General features: G+C 36.8%; 2 protein-coding genes and 1 non-coding gene across 3 annotated transcripts; 1 reads left to right on the top strand and 2 right to left on the bottom strand.

Moving 5' to 3' along the window:
• Window positions 1-922: 922 nt before the first annotated feature.
• LOC145015579 (uncharacterized) lies at window positions 923-2,059 on the bottom strand. Its single transcript, XM_078974051.1, has 2 exons — window positions 1,813-2,059; window positions 923-1,722 (listed from the first exon to the last, which is right to left on the bottom strand). The coding sequence occupies exons 1-2, from the start codon at window positions 1,996-1,998 to the stop codon at window positions 1,084-1,086; spliced, it is 825 nt and encodes a 274-aa protein (XP_078830177.1). The 5' UTR covers window positions 1,999-2,059; the 3' UTR covers window positions 923-1,083.
• A 13,868-nt stretch (window positions 2,060-15,927) lies between these two features.
• On the top strand, window positions 15,928-16,034 carry LOC145018868 (small nucleolar RNA R71). The gene has a single exon (XR_013667229.1). It is a non-coding gene; the product is annotated as a small nucleolar RNA R71 (small nucleolar RNA).
• A 1,762-nt stretch (window positions 16,035-17,796) lies between these two features.
• LOC145014578 (putative WRKY transcription factor 21) lies at window positions 17,797-20,163 on the bottom strand. The gene is made up of 4 exons (XM_078972975.1): window positions 19,931-20,163; window positions 18,838-19,634; window positions 18,625-18,750; window positions 17,797-18,283 (listed from the first exon to the last, which is right to left on the bottom strand). Exons 2-4 carry the CDS (start codon window positions 19,599-19,601, stop codon window positions 18,139-18,141), a joined length of 1,035 nt encoding a protein of 344 aa, XP_078829101.1. The 5' UTR covers window positions 19,602-19,634; window positions 19,931-20,163; the 3' UTR covers window positions 17,797-18,138.
• Window positions 20,164-25,122: the final 4,959 nt, after the last annotated feature.

Raw genomic sequence — 25,122 nt, 5'->3', positions numbered from 1 at the left:
TGCGTTTTAAACCGTAGTATGGTAAAAAATTGTCATAATTTGTGATTGGCTGGGAAGAATTTGACCATTTTATGATTGAATAGAGAGAAAAATAATGTTTTTATTTTAAAAAAAAAATTAAAAATAAAGTATAGCACCATTTTTTGGATGGATCAAAGAACCACACTTTTGTTATAAAAATGATGTGCCACTATTTCATTATTTGCAGTTTTGATGGTACCACTCACTAAAGCCTAAGGTACCCTAACCAAAAGATATTTAAATAATAATGATAATAATATGAGGATAATTAAGTATCTACAGTATAACTAAAAAATTATATTCTATGTAACAAGAAACATATTAATATCAAAGTTCTTTGAATAATAATCTCACCTTCAAATATATCAAGGAATTCACGGCAGAACGAACAAGAAAAATAATAATAATATAAAATAATACATATAAAAACAGTCTTCGAGCGGGAACTTAAATTTTCAAATACCCAAACAACTTCTGTGCATGGCATACGTGTTACCACTCACATTCACCATAACAAACTTTAATTAAATGAGATATGTGCATTTAAAATGGCGGTGCCACACACGCGCGTAAAGAAACCTTTACCTCACCTCACATTTGTCGCTTTCTTAAAATACCTGTCATAACACACGACCTTCTACTTATACAGCCACGTCGGTTTCCAACACGCGCCGCCTACACCACTAACACCTCCGCTGCACAAAACGGTAAAAGATTTGATAATGTCCATCCATAATTCCATATACAATAGAAACCACACAACCATAGCAATTTGCAGGAATCGATCATATATAAAATATGAATAATCTGAATTATAGACTTACCATTCCATCTGAACAAAAAACAACCAATCTTTCAACCATCAACAAGAGAGAAAATATTGTGATAATCAAATTGCTAGTGACCAATTCAACTGCGAAATCGACATTAACATCCAAACTCTGTAAAATTTCACTGGGTATGACAATGAATCTAAATACACCCAAACCTCCAACATTCAAAAACTTTACAACTAAATCCCTACGAACAACAGATTCAATTATTGAGATCCATCACTATCACTCACTTCTTTGCTTTCCTTGTGGTCGCCCCAGCTTTCTTCGTTGCAGCTGCCTTCTTAGCAGGCGCCTTCTTCACAGGAGCTTTCTTCGCCGCCGGCTTGGGAGCTGCTGCTTTCTTTCCCGGTGCCGTTCTAGTCGATGTCTTCGCAACCTTAGCCGCCGGCTTTGTTGCAATCTTAGGCTTCGCAGCTGGTTTTGCCTTCGCTGGCGCAGCGGCCTTAGCCTTGGGAGCGGACTTAGCTTTGGCTGCCGGTTTCGCCTTGGCAGCCGGTTTAGCCTTGGCAGCCGGCTTTGCCTTGGCAGCAGGCTTAGCCTTCCCTTTTCCTTTGGGCTTAGCAGGAGCTTTAGACTTCGAAGCAGCAGTTGGCTTTTTCTTAGCCGGCGCTTTCTTCGCTGCTGGTTTTCCCGCCGCCTTCTTTTTCGCCGGAGCAGAACCCGTGGAAGCTTTTGACGAAGGTAGCTTGTAAGAGGCCTTTACCTTAACAAGTTTGCCGCTGGCAACAAACTTCTTCAGCTGAATAGCCAATGTTTTCTTAAAAGCCGCTGGAAGATTCTTATGCTTCTGTTCAATGAACTTCGCAATCGCAACCGTACTCGAACCACTCCTCTCCTTCAACGTAACAATGGCTTCCTTAATCATCTGCACAGTCAATCAAACAACAAAATCAGATAAGTTAAGTGGAATCGAATAGCACATTTCAGAAAATCAAACAAACGTAATCCAAAATACCTCGAAGTAAGGAGGATGCTGAGAGGGCTTCCTTGGCTTTCTCGGAGCTGATGGTTTCTTAGCTTTCTTAGCTTTTGTTTCCTTCGCATCTGCAACAACCGGGGGATTCTCCTCCGTAGCAGCATCGGCTACCTCTGGTCCCACCTCGGTGGGCTCCGTCGCTACAATTGGTTCTTCGGTTGCCATTGACTAGGGTTAGGGTTTTGATCGTGTATCGAAAATTGCAGGTATGAAAGGATGTTGAAGATGTCGGAGATTAAATAGTATGACGTTATTGAGGTCATGTCCAAACGGTGATATCTGATTGGTTAATGTACCTACCACACGGATAGCGTCTGTTTAGATAGGATCCGTCCAATTACATATAAATCAATGGCTACAAAACCAAGATGGGATCAAGGTGTAATGAGAAAATTTGAGTAAAAATGGTAGCCATGATGTGTTTCTATGTTTGATTCAATTAAGCATAACTTGAGCTATACTAGATGGATTTTGAAGAAAAAATATAGGTTATGTAGATATTTAAGTTAGCTTTACAACGAATATCTATATGTCATTTACAAGTTAGTCGCTTAAGAGATAATTAACTCATAAGTCACTATGGTCAAAAACATGTTTGTAACCGAAAATTATAGACTTATAGTTTTAAGCGTTTTCAACAGAAGTATATAAGGTCATGTTATGATTCTATTAACTTGTATAATAATATCTTGATAAAGGAATAACAGTTTGACAAAAATAAAAATAAAAATAAAGAAAATGTTTATAATGAATGCCATAAATGTGATAAGAGATTAGCACACTGAAGATAAAGAGTAAATACACCGGTTAAATGTGAACATAATTTAGATGCTCCTTACCATATTTTATCATTGGGCATTTACTCTTTAGTGAAAATAAGTTTTATTACATGATACATGTTATTAACTATATACGTGTTTACTTGATAGATTTTTAATGGGTGTTTAGCAGAGACGATTTGCAAAAAAAAAAAAAGCAACCAACATACATTATTGATTATACACATTGGTGTATTAGTTAGTTACGAACACAATTGTTTTTAGCTATGAAATCAACAAAAATATTCTCATATTAAATACGATAAAAAATGTTGATGCATATGAAATCATATCACCTTCTTAAACAATAGGCCATAATTCTTTTGTAGAGATAGAGGTTCCATCGGAACAATAGTATGAGTCCTTTTGAGACAACAGGTAGAGTTTCGTTCAGGAACAAGAATATGGTTCCTTTTTTGACAAGATATAGAGATTTCTTTGGGAATTAGAGTATGTGATCTCTTTCAACCGGTAGTTGGTCTATTTCACCCATTTCGGTCTCTTTCAACCGGTATCGGATTTATTTCACCCTTACAGCTGGCATACAATAATATCAACAAGAGTTACAAAGACAATAACCCCATACATGCACAAGAGTAATTGCCACGAAGACGACTATCCTCCTACAAACATAATCCATTAGGGTAATATTTGTGCCTTCGACCCACGAGTACAGTGAAGGAACTCACATTTGTCTGAAGATAAATAAATCACACTCCCGGGTTGCTGCTACTATGGCTCCTCACACTAAGCATTCCAATTAAACTTAGTCAATACTCAGGGTAATAACCCATGAGTGGTTCAGATTGCCCTCTTACAAGACAATGGGTGAAAGACCATTTTACTCTTTCCTCTAATGGGCCCCTTAATCCATGATCCAATTCCAAAGGTCCTAATGCCTAACAATGGCCCAATACCTTAAGGCCCAAAACCTCCAAAATGGTCCCTGGTAAGTACGCTCAGTGTACCACCTACGTATGCCCGACGTACTACTTCGTAGCGAGGAAGATCAATGTAACATCCTAAAAATAAGACCCAAAAATTTCATTTTTAATTTAAATAAAATGGTAATTTAAAACATGGTCATACAACCAATATAGACCAAAGTATGTCACTACATCATATCATATCAGAGTAAATCACAAAATATGGAATAAGGTGGTGTGTGATCTGCAATCATCATGGGCTCTTCCCTTTCGAACCAGAAGTACCTAAAACATAAACTCGAAGCCGTAAGCACAAAGTTTAGTGAGTTACCCAAAATACCTCATATCATACATAATAAACACATACTAGGCCCCCGGCCTTCATCGGGCACCGCCTGACATCGAGTCACACCCGGCCTCGGGCCCCGTCCAGCATCAAGCCTCACTCGGTTTACAAATTTGTCAGTCACCAGGCCCCGCCTGACATCATACCCCGTCCGATACACAAATAAGCATATAAACATAGAATCATACTAACACATGCGATACTCACAAAGATAATAGCATACAATACAGTCATCGAGCCCCGTCAAGTATCGGGCCTCGCCAGGTAAGCATAAAACATATATTGATAACTAACATATAATATACTAATCAGGCCCCGCCTGGCATCGGGTCGTGCCCGATAAGCATACCATCATATAACACGTGCAAAAGTCACACATAAATCTAACATCCTAACATATAAGCCATGAGCCAAAAATGGTGCCTTCAAACCGCTAAACACAGTGAGGAAACTCACCTTAGACTTTGAATCTCACAGATAAAGACCATGGGGGAGCCGATGACATTCCAGGTAAAGACCATTGGGGAGCCCATGGCATACCGGATAAAGATCATAGGGGGAACCCATATCAACTATATGTATGTTGCATGATATTCTGTGGTTGTATGTTATATGGTATTTTAGGGAACTCAATAAACTTTGAGCTTACAGTTTTCAGTTTATGTTTTAGGTACTCCAGTTTTCAAATGAAAGAGCTCGGGAAGATTGTAGGGCACATACCACATGTTTTCGCATTCTGTGAATCACTCTGATTTTGATGATGTTTTAGCTAACTTTTGCTTACCTTGGTTTTATGAAAAAGAAATGTCTTAATGATTACTAATCTAGAAACAAAAACTTTTATGTCATGATTTTCAGGACGTTACACACCTAAGCATCAATTAGAGGTCAACCTCAGTCTACAACTTAAAACCCTCAAGTTGACCAAAAGTAAACCTGGACAAAAGTCAACAGTCAATGATCAAAGTCAACGGTCGATTCACCATGCCATGGCCAACACCATAGTTGCATTGTAGTGGCTAAAAGACAGAGTAGTCGAGTTTCAACCCCTACCGCTTCGTGGTGTTCAACTCATCGCACTGCGGCAATAGCCTAAAATAGCTTAATGGATTAAACACTTAACTCAACTTTATCAATTAATACATCCTAATAAGTCAATATCTAGAAACCTAAGTCCTTAATGGATATACCAAGTGCATGAACACAAAGCTAGGTCATGTGAGCGATATTTCTAACCACCACCATGGCCAAGAAGTCATAACATGCACCAAGTGGTTCTGGAGTTCACTCCAACTCCAAGAACATAGAGTCTTTTGGAAAAAGCTCATAAAACTGCTCAAAGCTAAATTTAATGAAATGATAACCAAATTAGGAGCTTCATACCTCTAAATTATCAAATATGAGGTGGAGATGGTGGATCTACACTGGAACCAAACACTTAAGCAACAAGAGGGACTCCTTTTTTCCTTCGACCTTCACAAAATGAAGCTCAAACACTCAATAAACACTTATGTAAGATAGGGTTTGGGAGAATTTCATTCTCAGAGAGTGGGGTTGCCAAGTGAGGCAACCTTAGAAGTTAGAACCTTTAAATAGGGCTCAAACCCGGGGGTCTCAGGTTTTAAACCTTAGTTGCCACCGTGTCGTGGCTAATGTTTCGTCACGCTGCGGTCGACAAGAACATGCATCTAACTTAATGACGTGGTCATGCCGTTGTGATCTTCCACCGCCACACCAAGGTCAACCAATACTCCCATAATTTCTAAGATTCAAAACATTTAACCCAAAAGAATAACACCTAGAAAGCAGATGTTACACAGACACACACATAAAGAGAGAGAGAGATGAATACAAACTAATAAAATATCAAATTTTTAATCACTAAATTTGAATATGACAAATTCATCAACTTAAATAAACTAAATACAAAAGGAATTCCTAAATTTGAAGATCTCACTTCATAATTACATAAACCTAAAGCTCTTTAAAGTAAGTTATGTACATGATGTGCACAAAAGTACCCACTAATTTTAATATTTATAACCTAACAAACTTAAACTAACTATGCACTTATAGGCAGTGTACCTAGTCGGATTACAGTATAGCTTGGGTAAGTCGGGTGTCGATCACAGGGAACGGTGTTACTAAATAATCTACTTACTATTAAATTAACCTAATTATTAACAAGTTTAAAAGGGATTTTATCTGATTTTACCAGATCAGACGAACTTAACTCACATTCAATAAGTAAAAAAACACTCTTGTCTAGTTTGAATCCACTTCTTCCTTATGGCTAGCTAATGATTATGGATTATTGATTTGGTTTGAATTATATTAGTAATTTAGTTCTAACTTTACCAATAATTAACTAATTCATGTCAAATTATGTATGTTCACACACAGTCAAACACATAACTAATTATGAATGTAAATATGCTATATAAGATTTGTTATATAAACGCAATTATAGTCACAATACACGTTCTCTAGCACAACTAAACTTATTTACTCTAATTACTAACTAAGATTGGTAAATCCTAGCTCTAACAATTCAATGTTCACTAAATCATTAGGTAAACAAGTTCATGCAGTTAATGGTCACTAAGCTACACAGAACATGCAATCAAGCAATTAGAGAAACAAACATAAGCATGCTAGGTAACACAAATCAAACACAAGCAAATTTACCAACTAAATAAATCCATAAAAATTAAACTATTCATAACTTGGAAGCTTCATCTAGCTAAACAAGAGTAACTAGATTCAACTGCTCATCATGGCAACTAACAAACTAACACAAATCAAAGTGATACAAAACATGTTCTTAATTAACTAAAATATGGACCTTTTACTCTTTTTGGCGTTGAAAGCCTCTTCCCAGAACCTTTCTTTAGCTCCAAATTGCCTTCTGGAACTCCTTTCTTCATCCAAAAAGTTCTCTATTCGTAATGGTCAAGGATTTATATAGTTGCCGATATCCATAAATTTACGTCGTGAATAATAAGAAATTCACGTCGTGAGTTGTAGATAATCGTGCCCTTCAAGGATTCCTTCACCCGCGTACATATCTTCTAGAAACAGCTCTTCACGTCGTGAATCCTTTAATTCTCACGTCGTGAGAACGTTTTTTTCCAGATTTTCTTCTCTTTTAATATTTTAATTCCCAAAGTTTCTTTCTTCAACGCTTTTAGTCCATTTTCTTCAAAATGTCTTCTTTTTTGCTGCAAAAAACATTTAAGCTCATAAGTACCATTATTCTAGACAAATCACCAACTTATTAATAAAAATGTACTTAAATATTGCCTAAAAATAAATATAAATATGACAATATCAAAATACCCCACACTTAGACTTTGCTTGCCCTCAAGCAAATTTAAAATTAACCCTTGATTACTAACATCACATAGAAAAATTCGACTCCAGCTCAGCCATTATGCCAAGACCTGAACGCATGCATTTGTGTCTAAAATTTCCTAAAGTACCCCCCCCCATACTTTAAATACTCACAATCTTCATAAACACTCGCCCACTTTTTCCGAACAATGCTTATTTTATGCAACCCACCGAATCCATCCGCAGAAAACCTCCTTATCCTCAAGGTATTTTTAGTTGAGCAACCTAAGCATACATAATCTAGAATTATAATCTATGGTACAACTATGGAGCTCTTTTGGAATTACTCACTTCCTTGATAATTTGATATTTGATTTCTTTGAATTCACCACCTTATTTGATTTCTGGTATCTTCAACTTTTTGAATTTCTTGGAATTTTGATCTTTTGATCTTCACTTTATTTGCTCCAAAAATTTTCAAACTTTTCTTGCAATTCTCTTTTTTTTTTTTTTTTTTTTTTAATTTTTTTTTTATATACATGTACCTCACATTTTTTTCACTCAAAACCTACATGCTTAAGCAGAGGCGCTCAACCTCAACTTTTATTGGTTAATGATAATAATTTTCCTGGATACATTTCAGGTTTAGACTGCTAAACATATTGCATCCCTCAAACCAAGTGGGGTTATGTTTTTGTTCCATTATTTCACTAAAATAAGGGAGGCCACAAATGCACTATAACGTGTATTGGCTCAACTAAACATTTGAACTTTTATCGGATCATCCCACATAACACTAGCAACTACAATTCAAATTATTATTCCTATATTCAATTATTAAAAATTTCAATTTTCAATTTTTTCAATTTTTACAATCAAATTCTATCACTATCTAGCAATTTACTTTTTCTATTCCTACCTCATACTTATTTCATACAATGCCCTCATTTTATGCATAAAATAAATCAAAATTAAAAGAATTGAAGAAAAAGGAACAGACTCCCCTAGGATAGTGGCGTAAACATCTCCAAAAGTGTGGAAAACGTGCATCTTGAATATGGACTCCGAAAATAGAAACTTGGATCTGGAACTCGCGAAATAAGGAATGTACCGACAAAACATGAAATCGAGCCTTCAATCATCTTCAGACGTGGTGGAAATCTCCAAAAGAAGAATTACCAATGTGGGAAAGCAGACGCCACATTGTATGGTAGTAAAAATGAGCCAAAATAATCTTCAACATGACAAGAAGAATAGCATCAACCCATGGAAGACTAAAATGTCAAGGGCCTCGAACTTGTAAAAATCTCAAATTCACGACGTGAGTTTGAGACAATTCACGACGTGAAATCGTAATTACGCGTATACTGAGAAACTCCTGATAACGGACTCACGACGTGAATAAGAAAAGTTCACGTCGTGAAAACTGGACAAGCAGAAAATATTGCCCAAATCTTCTTCTAATGTCTTAATTTAATCCAATGTCGTAATGTATTAAGACTCTTCTAAATTCATCAGTTTTTGACTCTTTTGTTGACTCTCCATTCTCTTGACTCACCCCACACTTATTTTGAAAATATGGGTCTCGACTCCCGGCTTTAAACACTCCCGACTAAAGATGTACGCACTCCTAACTCGCTATCCTCTCTAGGCGCTCCTAGCAATTTCTGAGAAACAACCAACAACGAAGAATAAAAGTAACATAATATTCAAAGTAGTTCTTACAATCCCATAAAAACAAACTAAAAATAAAAAATAAATAACGATCAATCATCCTCCTCATCATCATGTGCTCCACTAGTTCCACCTCCATCACTTCCGCGTCCACCAAACTCCGACCATCGTGGGCAAATCGGGTAATGATACCCTAAATGAGGCGGCTGCTCCACCCCAAGATGCCGGACAACATTCTACACAGTGCCACCTATCCAGTTGACACTCAACGATAAATGGTCAAAGTAACCAGCCATATCACTCCCAAAAGGCGTACCAACCATGGAAGCAGGTGGGTGTATTGGCTGCCCGCGATCTCCCCTTCCTCTCACGTTCCCGTGCCTCGGTCTTGGCTCTGACGCAGGTTGGTCGGCTAGCTCCTCGTCATCATCAACACCCTCAGCATCTGATGGTACTATGCCCCAATGCGACCCAAAATTTCTGACCACCCGCATAGTTTCCAAATACCCCATGCCAAACTCATGCTCGTCCACACACGTCATGGATCTAGTAATATCAGGAACAACCAAATGATACGAGCGGGCCAAACGTGTAACCAAGTGCCCCCCACAAATGGGGCTCCCAGGGCGCGAACTCGCGACAGACTGTAACGTCTGTAGATCCGGGCTAGTCAATTAGAGACGTTAAGCGTCAAAAATGACTTTTTGATGTAAGATTATTTTGAAGGAATAATATTAACTAAGTTATAGAATATATTACAAGGTGGTGTATTGGCTGCCCGCAATCTCCCCTTCCTCTCACTTCCCGCGCCTCGGTCTTGGCTCTGGCGCAGGTTGGTCGGCTGGCTCCTCGTCATCATTAACACCCTCAACATCTGATGGTACTATGCCCCAATGCGACCCAAAATTTCTGACCACCCGCATAGTTTCCAAATACCCCATGCCAAACTCATGCTCGTCCACACACGTCATGGATCTAGTAATATCAGGAACAACCAAATGATACGAGCGGGCCAAACGTGTAACCAAGTGCCCCCCACAAATGGGGCTCCCAGGGCGCGAACTCGCGACAGACTGTAACGCCTGTAGATCCGGGCTAGTCAATTAGAGACGTTAAGCGTCAAAAATGACTTTTTGATGGAAGATTATTTTGAAGGAATAATATTAACTAAGTTATAGAATATCTTACAAGGTTTCCGTGCATATAAAGAACGCCGAAATCCGAGTTATAACGAAGAAGTTATGACCTGTCGAAGTTTCGCGACAGAACCGACACGACACAGCGCGACGTAAATAGTGAATTTACGTTAGATCGATATTTAGCCTTAGCAATCTAAACGAAAGTCGTAGATTTCTTTAAACCATGAGCGTGCATAAAAAGAACGTCCAAAGCTGACTTCGTATGAGGAAGTTATGATTTTTCTAAGTTTCGACTTAGCGGTATGCAGCCCGAATACTCGATTTGAGACCGAGTGGTTTTTAGCCGAAACAATTTAAATGAGAATCGAAGGTCTCGTTAATAGGAGATAAACAATAAAAAGATAGGCGAAAACAGACGTCGGATAAAGAAGTTATGACTTTATAATGGAGTTTTCCTGTCCCGGCCTACTAAAAATAAATAATAAAAATAAAATCAAAATTAGCCGACGGAGTCTAAACGAAAGTTTTAGAGCGTAGTCTCACCTACGCAGGGATATAAAGAACGTCGAAAACGGAGTTCGTATGAGGAATATATAAATTTTTGAAGTTTATTAAATATTTTCGATATTTAATTTAATTATAAATTAACCGATATTATCAATGGGGGGAGTCAGCGATCTGATCCACGTTACACCCAATGTAATGTGAAGTTACGCCCAGCGTAAATGGGCTTCCAGCCCCCTATAAAAGGGTGTCGAGGGCAACCGACTTCTTTGCTCATTTCTTCCCGTTTTCTCGCATTTTGTGCATCGTTATTTGTGCAAGAATTATCCCGAAGCCCCGGTATCATTCTCGAGCCCCGAAGCAAGTCCCGAGGCCCCGAAGATCCCGAGAAGTGCGATTCCCGAGCCGAAGCTCTGCCCGCGAGGAGCCCAGTTTTTGTGAAGATCTTACAAATCTACCGAAGAATACTACTTCTACAAGTCGTAGTGTTGTCCGATCATCTTCTAATCAAGTGAGTGTGTGGTTACTTTCTTCTAACGCATAATTATTAAGTATTTAGTATAAAATCCGTGTTATGTGTATATTTTGTTGTTATATGCGTGAATGTATATTCACTTTCTTCTATCTTATAGATCTGATTTATTCTCTATGAAATACGTATTATGTGGATATGCCTCATCTGTTTTGTGGAATAGGTATTGAATGAGAATGTTATACAGGTTTTAAACTATGTATAAAAATATATATTTTTATCTACTAATATGTTGGGTAGAACATGGGTAGATAGTTGATGTGTGATAAACAGATGAGAGGTCCCGATGTTGTTGTTGTTGATCTAGTTATTCAGCGAGTATGGATTAGACCAAGAGGTTAGTTTTAGATCCGGGAGTATGGATCAGGTAAAGAGATAAAACTTGTTATTAGTCCGGGAGTATGGATTAAAACTAAGTTAATTATCCCTAGTCCGGGAGTATGGATTGGGCACAGTTATTGATCCGGGAGTATGGATCAGATTAGGATTAGGGTACAGTTAATTGTCCTTATTCCGGGAGTATGGATTGGGTACAATTATTGATCCGGCAGTATGGATCAGATCCGGAGGTTAGTTTTAGATCCGTGAGTATGGATCAAGTAGTTTGAGATCCGTGAGTATGGATCAGGTGAAAAATGTTACTTTTAGATCCGTGAGTAGGGATCAAGTAAAGAGGAAAATTGTAGATACGAGAGTTTAGATCGTGTCATTGTGAGGATCGATGGGGTGGGATAAGAGTTGCCTTTATATGGTGAAATTGTACAAGTTTGAATGTTCTATATTTATAAGTATATGATATAACATTGTGGGATGAAAACCCTATATGCTCACCAGGCTCCCAAGCCTGACCCACTCAGTTTTCTTTGTATCACAGGTATTAATACGGATATATATTTAAAAGAGAGATTTAAAGGAGGTATAAATCAATTGTGTAATTAAATGTAAGTTCTGTTTATGCTTATATGTCTGTATCGGAACATGACATCCCGAGGTTTTATTATTAAATGAAAATACATTCTCTTCGAGAAATGTTTTGATAAGTTATTATCATATCTTGTTTTGGGAACAAATTCCGCAACTGTTTTCTTTAAAAGAGTACTCTGATTTTAAAAGCAAGCATAAAAAAATCAGTCTTTTCTGGCCGTGAAAATGGGGATGTCACACAGACCCAGCCAAAAAATGGGCTAAAAAATACGGGATGTTGAAACAGACACCAGGCTGTAAGATGCACCATAAGAAGAATAAGTTCCGTTTAGTCACTTTGTCTCCATGCCTCTTATGGTTGATGGAAAATGTGATGAACCGGTGGAGTAAGCGATGGATCGGGGACCTAATACAACTCTCGGGAGACACTCCGGAATTAAACATTTCGGATGCAATATTATGCCAGAAAGAATACCCCGTGACACCTTCCGCATAACCTCTAGCAGCCGCACTCAAAAACATGCCAAACTCGGGAGTCATAGCCTCCTATCGATCATACAATCCTACTCTCCAAGCAAATTCAACCAAGCCGCACTCCCGGTACTCACCCCCCAAACGAAATACCAACGCCTGTGGCCAATGTGGATCTTGAACAGTTTCCTGAAATGTCACCGTTGCGAAAAACTCAACACAAAACTCCTTGTAGACCCGCTCTTGTACCTGGAACAGATTATGCCAACCAGAACAGGTAAACGAAAACCCATCTCCAATAAATATCTTTGTCAAAAATGGGCCCACCCGGTCTACGAGCCCTACTTCCCTCAACCGTGTCCAGTTGATTGTTGGAGCAACTGCAATTTCTCTGTTGTAGAGCCACCCCAATCTGTTGTTCCAATGGGTCAAGACATCTCGGGCCATTGTTGCGGGAAAATTGTAAAACGGGTGCAAACCCGCAACCCCAGTTGGAATCTCTCTTCTTGGAGCCATTCCTGCAAAAACAAGAAAAAAAACCACAGCCAAAACAATAATCCACAATTTAGGCATAAAGGAAACAAAGAAAATTCTCAGTTCAGTATTCACGTCGTGAATTCGTAGATAGGTTCGAGAATTCGTTCTGGATTCTGTATGAATCGGCCATGATAGTGCTTGGGGTTTACTCCTATAGCATTTTTAACCATCAATCCATTACATTCCAAGGGTAATTTACAAATCTTAGGGCTATGTCATACAATTCAACATAAGAACAAACCCTATCCCTTTTTTCAACTATTAAAGATAAATGAAGGTCAGTAATTAGAAATGTTACCTTTAGATTGAAGTAGTATGTAAGCACAGAGAAAACGTGTGGATTGTCGGCTATAATCGCAGCAATGGGGACCAAGGGGGGACCAATTTCCGCTTCCACTTCGTGAAAAATAAAGAAATGAGGGTTTACTAGTTTCTAGGGATTATTCTGTGGTTCCGTGTTTTCAAAAACTCACATCGTGAGTTCTGAATGATTCACATCGTGAATATGGTTTGGGCTAAAATTAGGCCATGTACTCACGGACTGATCTTGGGCTTGTTAGTCTAATGGGCTAAACTATATCATGGAGTATCTATCCCGTTTATTCACTATTCACGTCGTGAATTGCTAAACTTCACGTCGTGAATATGCTCTGGAATGAAAAATCCATTTTGACTTTAAACTAAATTCCCAATTATTACTACTTCCATTTTAAGGTCCCTACATTCAGTGCTTAATTATGTTCTAATAGAGTTGGATGACATGATCTAAGTTTTTAAAACTAAAATGCAAAAAGAAAAGAAAAATTTGCAACCCAAACTCGGGTTGCCTCCCGATAAGCGCTTCTTTTTCTTTGAGTCTTGAGTTGGACTCCGTGCCTCCTACGTTGAGTCCTCAGAAGAATCCACCACTAGGATATTTTGTTCCTTGAATCGCCTCTTATAAGCTTGAACTCGCCTTTTGTATGCCTTCTTTGAATTCTCTTTTTTAGCTTTGACCTCTTCTTCAAGCTTGCGTTTGGTCCCTTTAGTTTCTTCCTTGCACTCCATAGCATCCTCCTCCTCTTTCACCACCGGCTTTGTCACTCTTGAAGTGATCTCCTTTTCATTACTTGTCATCTCCGCATCCTCTTTGCTCACCCAAGAAGGTGGACTCTTGTACGCCATGACTTCAACCAAAAATGGAACAGATGCTCTAGGTTTTGTTCTTTTAACTTGATGAACTGCCTTGATCTATTCTTCCATAAGCTTTTCCAGTTCTTCTAGTTCATTATCTTCATTGATTGTAATCACCTCTTCTTGAACATGTTCTTTTGGGAAGACATCATCTTCTATCCCAAAAACTTCTTTTTCATCTCCAACTCTCAAGGTGAGCTTAGACTCGCGAATATCAACCAAAGCTCCAGCAGTGTTAAGCAATGGACGGCCAAGGATAATTGGAACATCGGGATCTTCCTTCATATCCAAAACTACCAAATCTATTGAAAAAACAAAATTTCCAATTTTCACCAAAATATCCTCCACTATGCCCCGGGGTTGTGTCACTGAACGGTTCGCCATGTGAATCGTCATTTTTGTAGCCTTCATCTTCTGAATTTCCAATTTTTGATAAAATGAAAAAGGCATCAAATTAATGCTAGCCCCAGAGTCGGCTAAAGCATTAACCTTCAATTTATTACCAAACTCACACGGAAGAGTGAGGCGTCCAGGATCCCCCATATTCTCTGGTGTCTCTCCCAACACAACTTTTGAGCTTTGTTCACTTAGAACCACCTTAAACTGCTGCTTTAACTGCTTGCGAGTGTCTATCAATTCTTGCAGTAATTTCTGATGCTCGAGAATTTCGGATATGGACTCGACAAAGGGAGTATTAATCGGGATCGCTTTCACATGCTTGACAAACTCTATATGCTCCTTCTCCAGTGGACTAAGGGTAGCTTGGGAAGGAAAAGGCAAATGCAGCTAATAAATCGAACCAACTACATAATTTTTCTGTTCATGACGGGCCCACGTCGTGAACTTATATGGTTCACGTCGTGAATTCTGGAATTCAGCAACTTCATGATTTTCGAGCTTGGTCTTTTTCAGCTTTGGATCGGGCTATTGTGGTTCTTCTTCCAACGCCTCCAGGAACTCAGAGATGGCTTCTTCTTTACTGTCTACGGCCATTACATAAGACTGGGTCTTCATTTCGGGATTTTTCGGGGATAACTTCTCATGAACTAGAGTAGTTAGTTGACCAACTTGTACTTCAAGGTTATGGATGGAAGCTTGCTGATTCTTTATTAAAGTTTGTTGTTCACTAATAGCAGAATCAGTGGCATCGTGTCTCTTTTCCGAAGCTTCCATAAACTTTAACAACATGGTCTCTAGATCGGGTTTTTTCTCGGCTGGTGGCTGCTCCTTTTGATAGAAGTCTCGATCTGTCTGCCTATACTTCTCTTCTTTTTGCTTTTTATACTCTTCATATGGCAACCACTCCTTCTTCGGTTTCCTCCATTCCTCATCAAACTTATCCCCACTCGAGTAGCACACTTGAGCTTTTTTGTTCCCAAACTCATCTAAATTGCAGTACTTGGTCAAGTGTGGACCACTACATCTTTCGCAACCCACTCTTATGGCATGTATTGATTGGTCCATTTGAGTTATCCTTCGATCCAAATTATTCAGCATAGCCATCACAACTGCTATTTCTTCAGTTTGGGCCCCTCCACCGCCTTTGATTCCATCTTGCCTAGGGTTGTGGTATTCATGAGAGTGCTTCGCGAATTCTTCAATCAACTCCTTGACATCCCTTGGATTTTTCTTTGTCAACGGTCCTTGAGAGTCAAGGAGTTGTCTCGTCATAACATTGACTCCATCATAGAAGATTGAGATCTCTTGTTGCACATTTAGATCATGCTGAGGGCAATTTCTAAGCAAGCCCTTGTACCATCCCCATGCTTCGTATAATGACTCCCCCGTCTGTTGCTCAAAGTTGGCCATATCTTCAAGGAATAATAAGAAATTCACGTCGTGAGTTGTAGATAATCGTGCCCTTCAAGGATTCCTTCACCCGCGTACATATCTTCTAGAAACAGCTCTTCACGTCGTGAATCCTTTAATTCTCACGTCGTGAGAACGTTTTTTTCTAGATTTTCTTCTCTTTTAATATTTTAATTCCCAAAGTTTCTTTCTTCAACGCTTTTAGTCCATTTTCTTCAAAATGTCTTCTTTTTTGCTGCAAATAACATTTAAGCTCATAAGTACCATTATTCTAAACAAATCACCTACTTATTAATAAAAATTTACTTAAATATTACCTAAAAATAGGTATAAATATGGCAATTTCAGTACACATGAAATTTAAATATAATAATCTAGGTATTGTATGTACTAACGACATATAAGGAATCTCATTTGTGTACACAATCCACATTTGCACGATCTCATATCTTCGTTAGTTTGAGAGCATCATTTGAATTAACAGTGTTGATATAATGTTGATATGTATGTACACATGAAAGTCATACATGTCTCCCTATGTAAAAAACGATTTTGGAGTATTATGAAACTCATGCCAAGCGTCGAGATATGGAACAAGTTTATAGTTACGTGAGATTCTTGGTATTGTTTGAGCTCCGCATCGAGGATCTCAGAGTCGTTACTCCTATTTAGATGTGTGTTTTTGAGGTGGTTGTAGATGCCATTAAATTCAATTATTTTAAAACTCACATCGCATCATTTTGACAAAAGCCTATCGAAATGCCGATAAACACCATTCCCCATTTCGTTAGGGAAGTGGTATAGAATAGATTCCCAAAAGGTATATCTTTGTTTGAAGGGGTATTCAAACATCGAAATACCAACACGAGCTAAAACAGTTTCTTCTTTTTCCTCCTAAGGTTTGGTGGATTTGAAAATTTGGTGGTTGTAGAAATTGTTCCATAGTAGGGAATTATAAATTATTTGTGAAAGTAATGTGTGCAACAATGCTTATAATGTAAACATCCATCCTTAATGTGAAGTACCATGATAAATGTAAACATCCATCCTTATCCATCCTTGATGTGGAGTACCACGATAAATATAAACATCCATCCTTGATGTGGAATACCACATCGTAGTGAATGTTGGTATGAACCATATGACAATACATCCATTCATTTTGATTAATACTTTTATTAGATAGATAAAAAATAAAAGGAATATTGAGATGTAAAATGGTGAGTATTTTATAATAATGTGAGTATGATGTGAAGGGTATATCCAAAAGTTTCCATAATAAAAGTTTTTTCAAGAGCCTGTTCATCCAAAAAGAACTTATGAAATATGAAAAAAATATGGAAGGAGCTTTTTCAAATGAAAGTTTTTTCAAAATGTTCACTAATTAACAAACTTACAAGAGGTTTTTTTAATTATATGGGTTCCATGTGTTTTCAACTAATTTAAATAACCCATAACAATCAATACGAGAAACTCTCCTATTGTGGAGCTTTTTAAAAGTTTTTTCATTTAAAACTTTTACATGAGAAACCCCATAAAAAACTCTCCTATTGTGGTCGTTCTAATACCATCCATACAATTTCAAACACACGGTAGAATTTCATTTTCTGGAGTTGATAGTATCCACCCTTATTGCCACTCTACAAAACCACCACAAGCACCGACTGGCTTCTATCAAATCTACATCTCCGATTTGTGGTTATTATCTACTATAAGAAGTCTTATGGTGCTAAGCTAATTATAAAGAACCACAAGCACAGGAATTCAAAGACATACATTTGACAATAACAAAACCACTATTTAACTTCTCTAACCCGCAAAACAACCAATCATTCCAGGCTTTCAGCCCAGCAAAAGGGGTTTCATTTTAGCCAATCCAAAGGCACAATGTACCACAACAAAGAACACAAAACAAAAGTCTACTCTAAGTTGTTGATAAAAAGAACAAAAACCAAACACACCCCAGATGAAAATTTGTCCAATTTGACACATCCCTTCATATATATTTCCCCCAAATCGCACTAAAAACATATACGGGAGCAACCCAATGCGATCAAGAAAAGATTAAACAGACAACAAATAACTCTGGGCTCGAGAGCTTTCCATCAAAGATATCCTTTCATGTGTTTGCAGATTGGGAAGGTAACCTGGTATGGTTGTGCTCCCCTTCATAGGTGACAATAAGCATTGTTGAATCATCCAAACACCTTTCCACATGCTTTCTTGCTGGGCAACCTCTCATGCTGCTGCATTTATAGTAGCCCCTGTTCACAATCAACCAACCAACCAAACATTCTTTACTTCACTTCAATCAAACTCAACATATATCTAATACATTTATATACTATCAAAGTAAATGCATGTAGACTTCAACATTCAAGTTCTTGAATCTTCATACAGTGCCATTTCCAGCAAAGACTATAAAAATTCTTGCTTTTGTTTCAAGAATTGGACTTAATTTGTGGATTTAAAGTAAATGGAACCCATGGATAACTAAACAAGTGTCGAATAGTAAACCAGAAACTAGATTTATATTTTTAGAAACATAATAATTCTTAAAGCAAGTTTGTATATGGTTTTTGATAGAACATCAATAAAAGTTCACCTGGGATGCGGAGAACCCTTGATGGGCTTTTGGCCATATTTCCTCCAAGAATACTCATCAGGGGGGATATCTGCAAGCTTGTTGCTAACAGCTGGAACTTTGATTGACCTCTTAACTCTATGCTTCCTGATGAACAAAACAATATCAAATTATGATATTACCATAAGTTATAAACCAAATCATGGGTAATTGTAACGAAGTAAAGATTGTAACCTCTTTTTAGAGCAGTGGCATCTACCAGAACTCCCACATTTTGTGCTTCCATCATCTCCCCTTGCAGAACACCTGGGTTTGTGTTGATAGGTAGCTTGATCGGTTGACCGAGATGACCCAATCAAATGGAAAGAACTCCCATCTAAAGTAGTCACACTCCCTTCCATACTTAATGAAGAGATAAAAGACTTATTAGAAGAAATGGTAGGGGCGTTATCAAAATTCAAATTTATCCCACTATTGCTGCGTCGATACATCATCTCAGCCTGCTGTTTGAGCTGTAATTGTGCCTGTTGCTGGTGATGGTGATGGTGTTGCAGGAATTGGTAATTAGAATTAGGGTTAGGGTTCTGTTGGGAAATTTGAATCGGGTTTTTCCCAGTGGTGCTCAATTCAAGTGATGGCTTATGGTTCACTAAGGAAAGAGTGTTCTTCACACCGTTTGAACCGATCTCCTGAATTGGGTGACTTTGATTAGGAGGTGTTAGAAGAAATTGAAGGGGTTTCAGTGGTTCTTGAACTGGGGTGCTGTCTAGGAGTATGTTTTGGGGGATCAAGTTTTGAGTTTTCTTCAATTTTCTCACTCTACAATGACCTAAACCATCGTCAAGAAGAGATACAACTTTCTTGAATCTAACAACAGCTTCCCCTGTTTGTAACATCAGGTTTTTCGATTGTACATGATCTTGGGGTTGAGCCAACAGATTTAAAATTCTATGACAACTTTCCACGGCAGCTTTGTTAGCTGCTTCCACCTCGTCCATAAATCCCCAACACCGAAACCCCCCAAAGAAACCCTAATCCGAAAACCCAAAATAAAAATTAACTAATTAAACAATTAAACAAAAAACCCAAAAAAGTTTCAAAACTTCATCATATTACAAGTCATCAGAGACCCGAAAGACGAATACCCAGATTAAATTTAATCTCAAGCACAAAAGGGGAATGGCATCTACAGTTTTTTTTCTTCAATAAAAGGGTACCCCAGAAACTAAATTATAGTAAAATTCAAAACATCAAAGAAAAAGAGATAAAACCCAGATTGAAAACAACTTGATTGAAGGAAACAAGGAGAAATCAAGCAAGATCAGACCTTTTTCCTCTAAAAATTACAAGAACCCTAAAACAAGATTCTTTAAATCTTCATATTGGGTTGTGGATGTGTGAGGGAGAAGACTTTCCGTTGATTCACGCATAGAATTCACACGTCAAAAGGGACACCAAGAGCATAATTTCTATGTTATTATTATTTAAAAAAAAAAAACAAGTAATTTGTGTAGAGGGAGAAAGAGATAGAGAAGTGGAGCAACGAAGAGAGAGAAAAGGAGAAAAGGGAGGAGTTTCTGTTTTATAGTAGAGATAAATGATTAAAAAAGCAGTCGACGAGGTCAGACCATCAGAAGAAAAAACTGCCGTCTGTGCCCCAGATTTCAAAGGTGGGTCCACTAGCGTTGAACTTGGTAAATACATTTTCTCCTTTTGTTTTCTAGTGCATCCCATATTCAATAATATTATAAAAATTATATTTAATTGAATATCTTACCAAAAAGGAATCTTATTTATGCACTTTTAATGCTTGTAATCTTATACAATAAATAAGGTGAGAACTTAAGAGCAATATGTGTTTTAACGGTTATGATTTGTTGGATTATTTTTGTTAGGTACTGTAATAAAAAAGTTTATCATTAAAAGTAAGATAAATTAATAGGTAAGAGCAAATTGATAAAAATAAAACAAACAATGAACTTTTAGTAGTTAGATCGATTTTTATAGCTATTTTTTTTTTTTTTAAATCAACGTTTATTTTTAAGAACTTTTAAAATAATAAGGTTGTATTTAGTCATTGGAAACAGTTTTTGTTTTTATTTTTTGTTTTTAGAAAAATAAAATAAGTTTTCATTTGAGCTTTCTTTTGAAAATTTAAAAAATTAGTTTAATTAAAATTTATCAATTTATCAATTTTTTGTTTTAGAAAAATTAGAAAACGTGTTTAGATATATATTTTTCTATCAATATTTATTTTTAGAAAACGATGATGGTAGTATAGCGGGGATTGGTCATGGATGAGGTGGTGTTGGGGACGGTGGCGGTGACGACAGTTGTAGCAATGGGGGTGGGATGGTGGTATCGGTGGGGATATGTTGGCGAACATAGTTGGTGTGCTATTTATGCATTGATTTTTATTTATAAACTCCTATCAAATCTTAATTGTTCTTAAATATAAATAGATAATGTATTTAGTTATGAATTAATATGATTTAAGATAAGAAAAGGATGTCGAACTCAGAGAACAAGAATAATATAGATCAAATAATTAAAATGTTAATTAAACTAATAACAACAAAGTAAAAAAAAAAGATTTTGTTGTTAAAAATAACTACCTTATTTTAACAATCAATTAATCAAATGAAACTAAAAAACTAAATGGAAACAATAAATAAAAAGTAATTTCACCAAAACAAGAACCCCCTTTTTTTATGGTTAATTTCAAACAATTGATTAATTTTGTTGGTTGCCAAATTAGAGGTTACTAGTTATCATAATCAGACTAACTAGCATATGTCAATTTATAAACTTTAACCATAATGATTATGCAAATTGAGAGCACCAAATTGATTTTAAGATGTATTTTAACTATGAATGAACATATCTATAATTATTTATTTATGCAAATTAAGAGCACCAAATTGATTTTAAGATGTATTTTGACTATGAATGAACAATGCAAATTTATATAAAAACTATGTTTCTAAATATTCCTAAGCAATCTATCATAACTCCTAAGTAACAACTCAAAATTCTGATCATTGAACCATGCGATCGAAATCCATTTCTTCGCGATCAGACTCAACTTACTCTTCCTTTAAGCTTCCTTTCTTTTCTTTGTTCCTACAAAAAATCAAAATGCAATCTTATAACATCATGTATTAAGAATCTGTAAATTAGAAACTTAATAGAGTTAGACAGCGGACTTACCTGAAGTAGAGTCATACAATTTATCTTTACCATCCTTGCGATCCTTCAGGTAGATACGACAACTTCACATCCAATGCCCCTTCTCTTGGAAATAGAAACAAACAAACTCTTTCAGAATGGTACATGAGACTATATCGGAACCTGCATTTCTCTTATGATCAAACTTTTCGATCACGACCAATTTCTCTCCCTTAGGAGAATAAACCATTTCTGGACTATCACCTTTTCCATTGTTAGGGTCCATGGAAATTTGGGATGCAGATCTTCCAAACAAATTTGCTTGACCAGTGCGCCAAATCATTGCTGATTCAGCAACAATTAGCAAATATGCCAGATCAATAAGGGTCACGTCATGGTCTGTCATATAATAGTACTTAACGAATTGACTATACGACTTGGGAAGCGATTGGAGAACCAAGTCAACAACCAACTTCCTCGGAAAAAGGACACCCAACATTCCTAGTTGGTCAACGTGTGATTTCATCTCCAAGATGTGAGCACATACAGACTTTCCATCTCGGTGTTTGCTTGCTAATAGGGCTTGAGTGACCTTGAACTTTTCTAGTCGACGAACACGTGGGTCAGGGAGAATAATTAAAGGAGGTGGAGGAAGAGAATTTCCACCAAAGCACGAAAAAAGGATTGATCATTCACCTCGATCGTCACGTGGAATATCATCTTCAGGAGGAAAGCTTTTTCCATAAGGATAAAGAAGACCATAGTTGTCAGAACCAGGCATCTACAAAGAGAGAAATTCAAGTTAATTGATTTAATCTTTAATATAACACCCAAATGAAATATTAAGGCTAGTACCTAACACAATAATTCACAATTCAAAAGAGGGATTTCATAATCCAATTGTAAATTATTTGTCGGTAGGTAAATGACGATCGACCAATTCCATTACGAAAATGAAATTTTAAATGAATAATGTTTTTAAATGAAACTCTTAGATCTTGTGAGATTAATTGAACTTTTCCATGGCATGTTTAATCTCGATTATGCCCTTCAAGTTTGTCACTGGGATACAGAGAATCACAAACAAGGTGTGAATGAACATGCAAATTAGCTTGGTACTCTCGAAATCATTTATCACCTAATTAATATGTCGATTAGCCACACACGTTCCATTGATCTATGATAATCTACGACATACCCATTGCCACCCTTCATTAGTCCCATATTAGTGTGTCGATTAACCACACATGCTTCACTAACGACCAATAAGGTGCAATGTGCAATTTCATGGGTTAGCATCAAATTCACATTTTCCTAAAGTAACTAAGATTTGAGAATTTATAAAAGCGTTTAGTTACTTTGTATTTCATTATAATTATAATGAGAGCTTGTGTCCTATCTTGGCCGTTCGGATAACAACCCTCCACTAGTCAAGGGTGCGGTGGATAAAAGTGGATACCCAATGTCGGTCATTTTACAAGCGGCTTCCTTAGACACCCTTTATAGACCAGCTTCGTGAATGAGGCCTACTAATGGTAAGACTGATTTTTTACATATACATATATATAATATCTTAGAATTTTAATCGTATATAGTATAACCGTGTATTTTAAACGTTTAAAATACTAAATGGTTTAATCTTTTAATAAATTATACTTTTAATTTAGTTAAATTTAAACCATATTATGGATTTATTAATTCTCTCTTTTAATTAGACACTTAATTAATCTTATTAATAAAATCAGAGCTGGTGTATTTTAAAATATTCAAAATACTAAGGTTCTAAATTTAAGATTTCAAAATTAAAGCTATTTAATCAAATTTTAAATTATAAAACCATGAGATGCACTTTTGAAACTTTTCAAAATACTTGGGTTTAACCATTTAAATTTGCAAAACTAAAACTTTTAATTTCAAATTTAAACTATAAAACCAAAATGGTGTAATTTAAAACTTTTTCAAAATTACTAGGTTAAATATTTGAATAAAAATAATCTTATAGTATCCATATTTAACCAAATCCATCAATACCAATCAGACAAATCGAATTTAGGCATTAAAAACGAGTTATGATAATTATCAATCAAAATCTGACCAAAAGATCAAAAAATCTGCCACTAGACGAGTCAACTCGTCGAGTCTGATACTCAGCTCATCGAATTGGGTTTAACCATTTACGGTGTTCTTCAAATGCCTTAGCGATTTATACATAAATCAACTATTTTAGGCATGAAAAGCACTATTGCATTACAAGTTTTGGAACAATTAAACGACCATCTACTATAGTAGAAAATATGGGATTTTATAGGAACATTCAAACATGTACAATCCATTTCATTCTATTTCATACAAACATTGTTACTAAATACTTATGAACTCACCAGCTTAAATGCTGATTTACTCTTTCAAAACTACTTGTATTTCTCATGAATTCAGTAAAACAGGTAAACAAACAACTTTTGAAGAAGGGACGTTGTGGCGTCAGTTTAGTTTCATTTTGACATCATATTGTAATTTGTTTTGAAACAAGTACCTTTCAACAATGTAAACTTTTAAATTATATATATGATGGTTGTATTACTTTTTTTACTATGTATTTAGTTGTTACGATACTACATGAAGTCATCTGCCCTCGAATGATTCCGCCCTTCTGGTTTGGGGGTGTGACACTCGGCGAGTCGGGTCGCATTTTCCCCGAATGTCTTCTGGAAATGGTCTTGGTTGAGTGGAAGGAACACTTAGCCTGTTAGGGGTTGTTATGGACTTGAAGATCAAAGGACTCGACGAGTTCAAGGATGAACTCACCGAGTCATAGAATGAACACCTTCATACGGATGAACATGAACTCAACGAGTTCAAGGATAAACTCGACAAGTCGGTTGAAGATAGTTCGATGTGTTGTTGAAGGCTAACTCGTCAAGCTCTTACTAGACTCGACGGGTAGGGACGGGATTATGGCATTTTGTGGACGTAAGGACTCGACGAGTTGGTGGACCAACTTGGCTAGTCTAGTCAACCGGATGTTGACTTTAACCAAAAGTTGATTTTGACCAGGGTTTTGATTTTGACTTTGACTTTGACTTGGTCTTGAGTGACCCTTGTAAGGGTTATGAGTATGATTTAATAACTTAGAAAAGTGGTCGTGTAGGGATTGAGGAGTCAAGGAGAGTCGATTTTCACGCCGAGGACAGTGCAGACACACGACATTGAGGTTAGTTACCTTCCAGTAGAAGTGGGTCTAATACACCAAGGTCGACCCACTAGTAGTTAATTATAGTTGAGATAGTTGTCTTTGTGATAATTGTATGGTTTTCTACTACTTAATATGCTCTATGTGCTAGTATGATATTG

Source organism: Lactuca saligna, chromosome 9 (genome assembly GCF_052625555.1).
Source record: "Lactuca saligna cultivar CGN05327 chromosome 9, ASM5262555v1, whole genome shotgun sequence".
In the NCBI taxonomy this organism is placed as follows: domain Eukaryota; kingdom Viridiplantae; phylum Streptophyta; class Magnoliopsida; order Asterales; family Asteraceae; genus Lactuca; species Lactuca saligna.
This window is presented reverse-complemented; position numbering and strand designations above follow the sequence as displayed.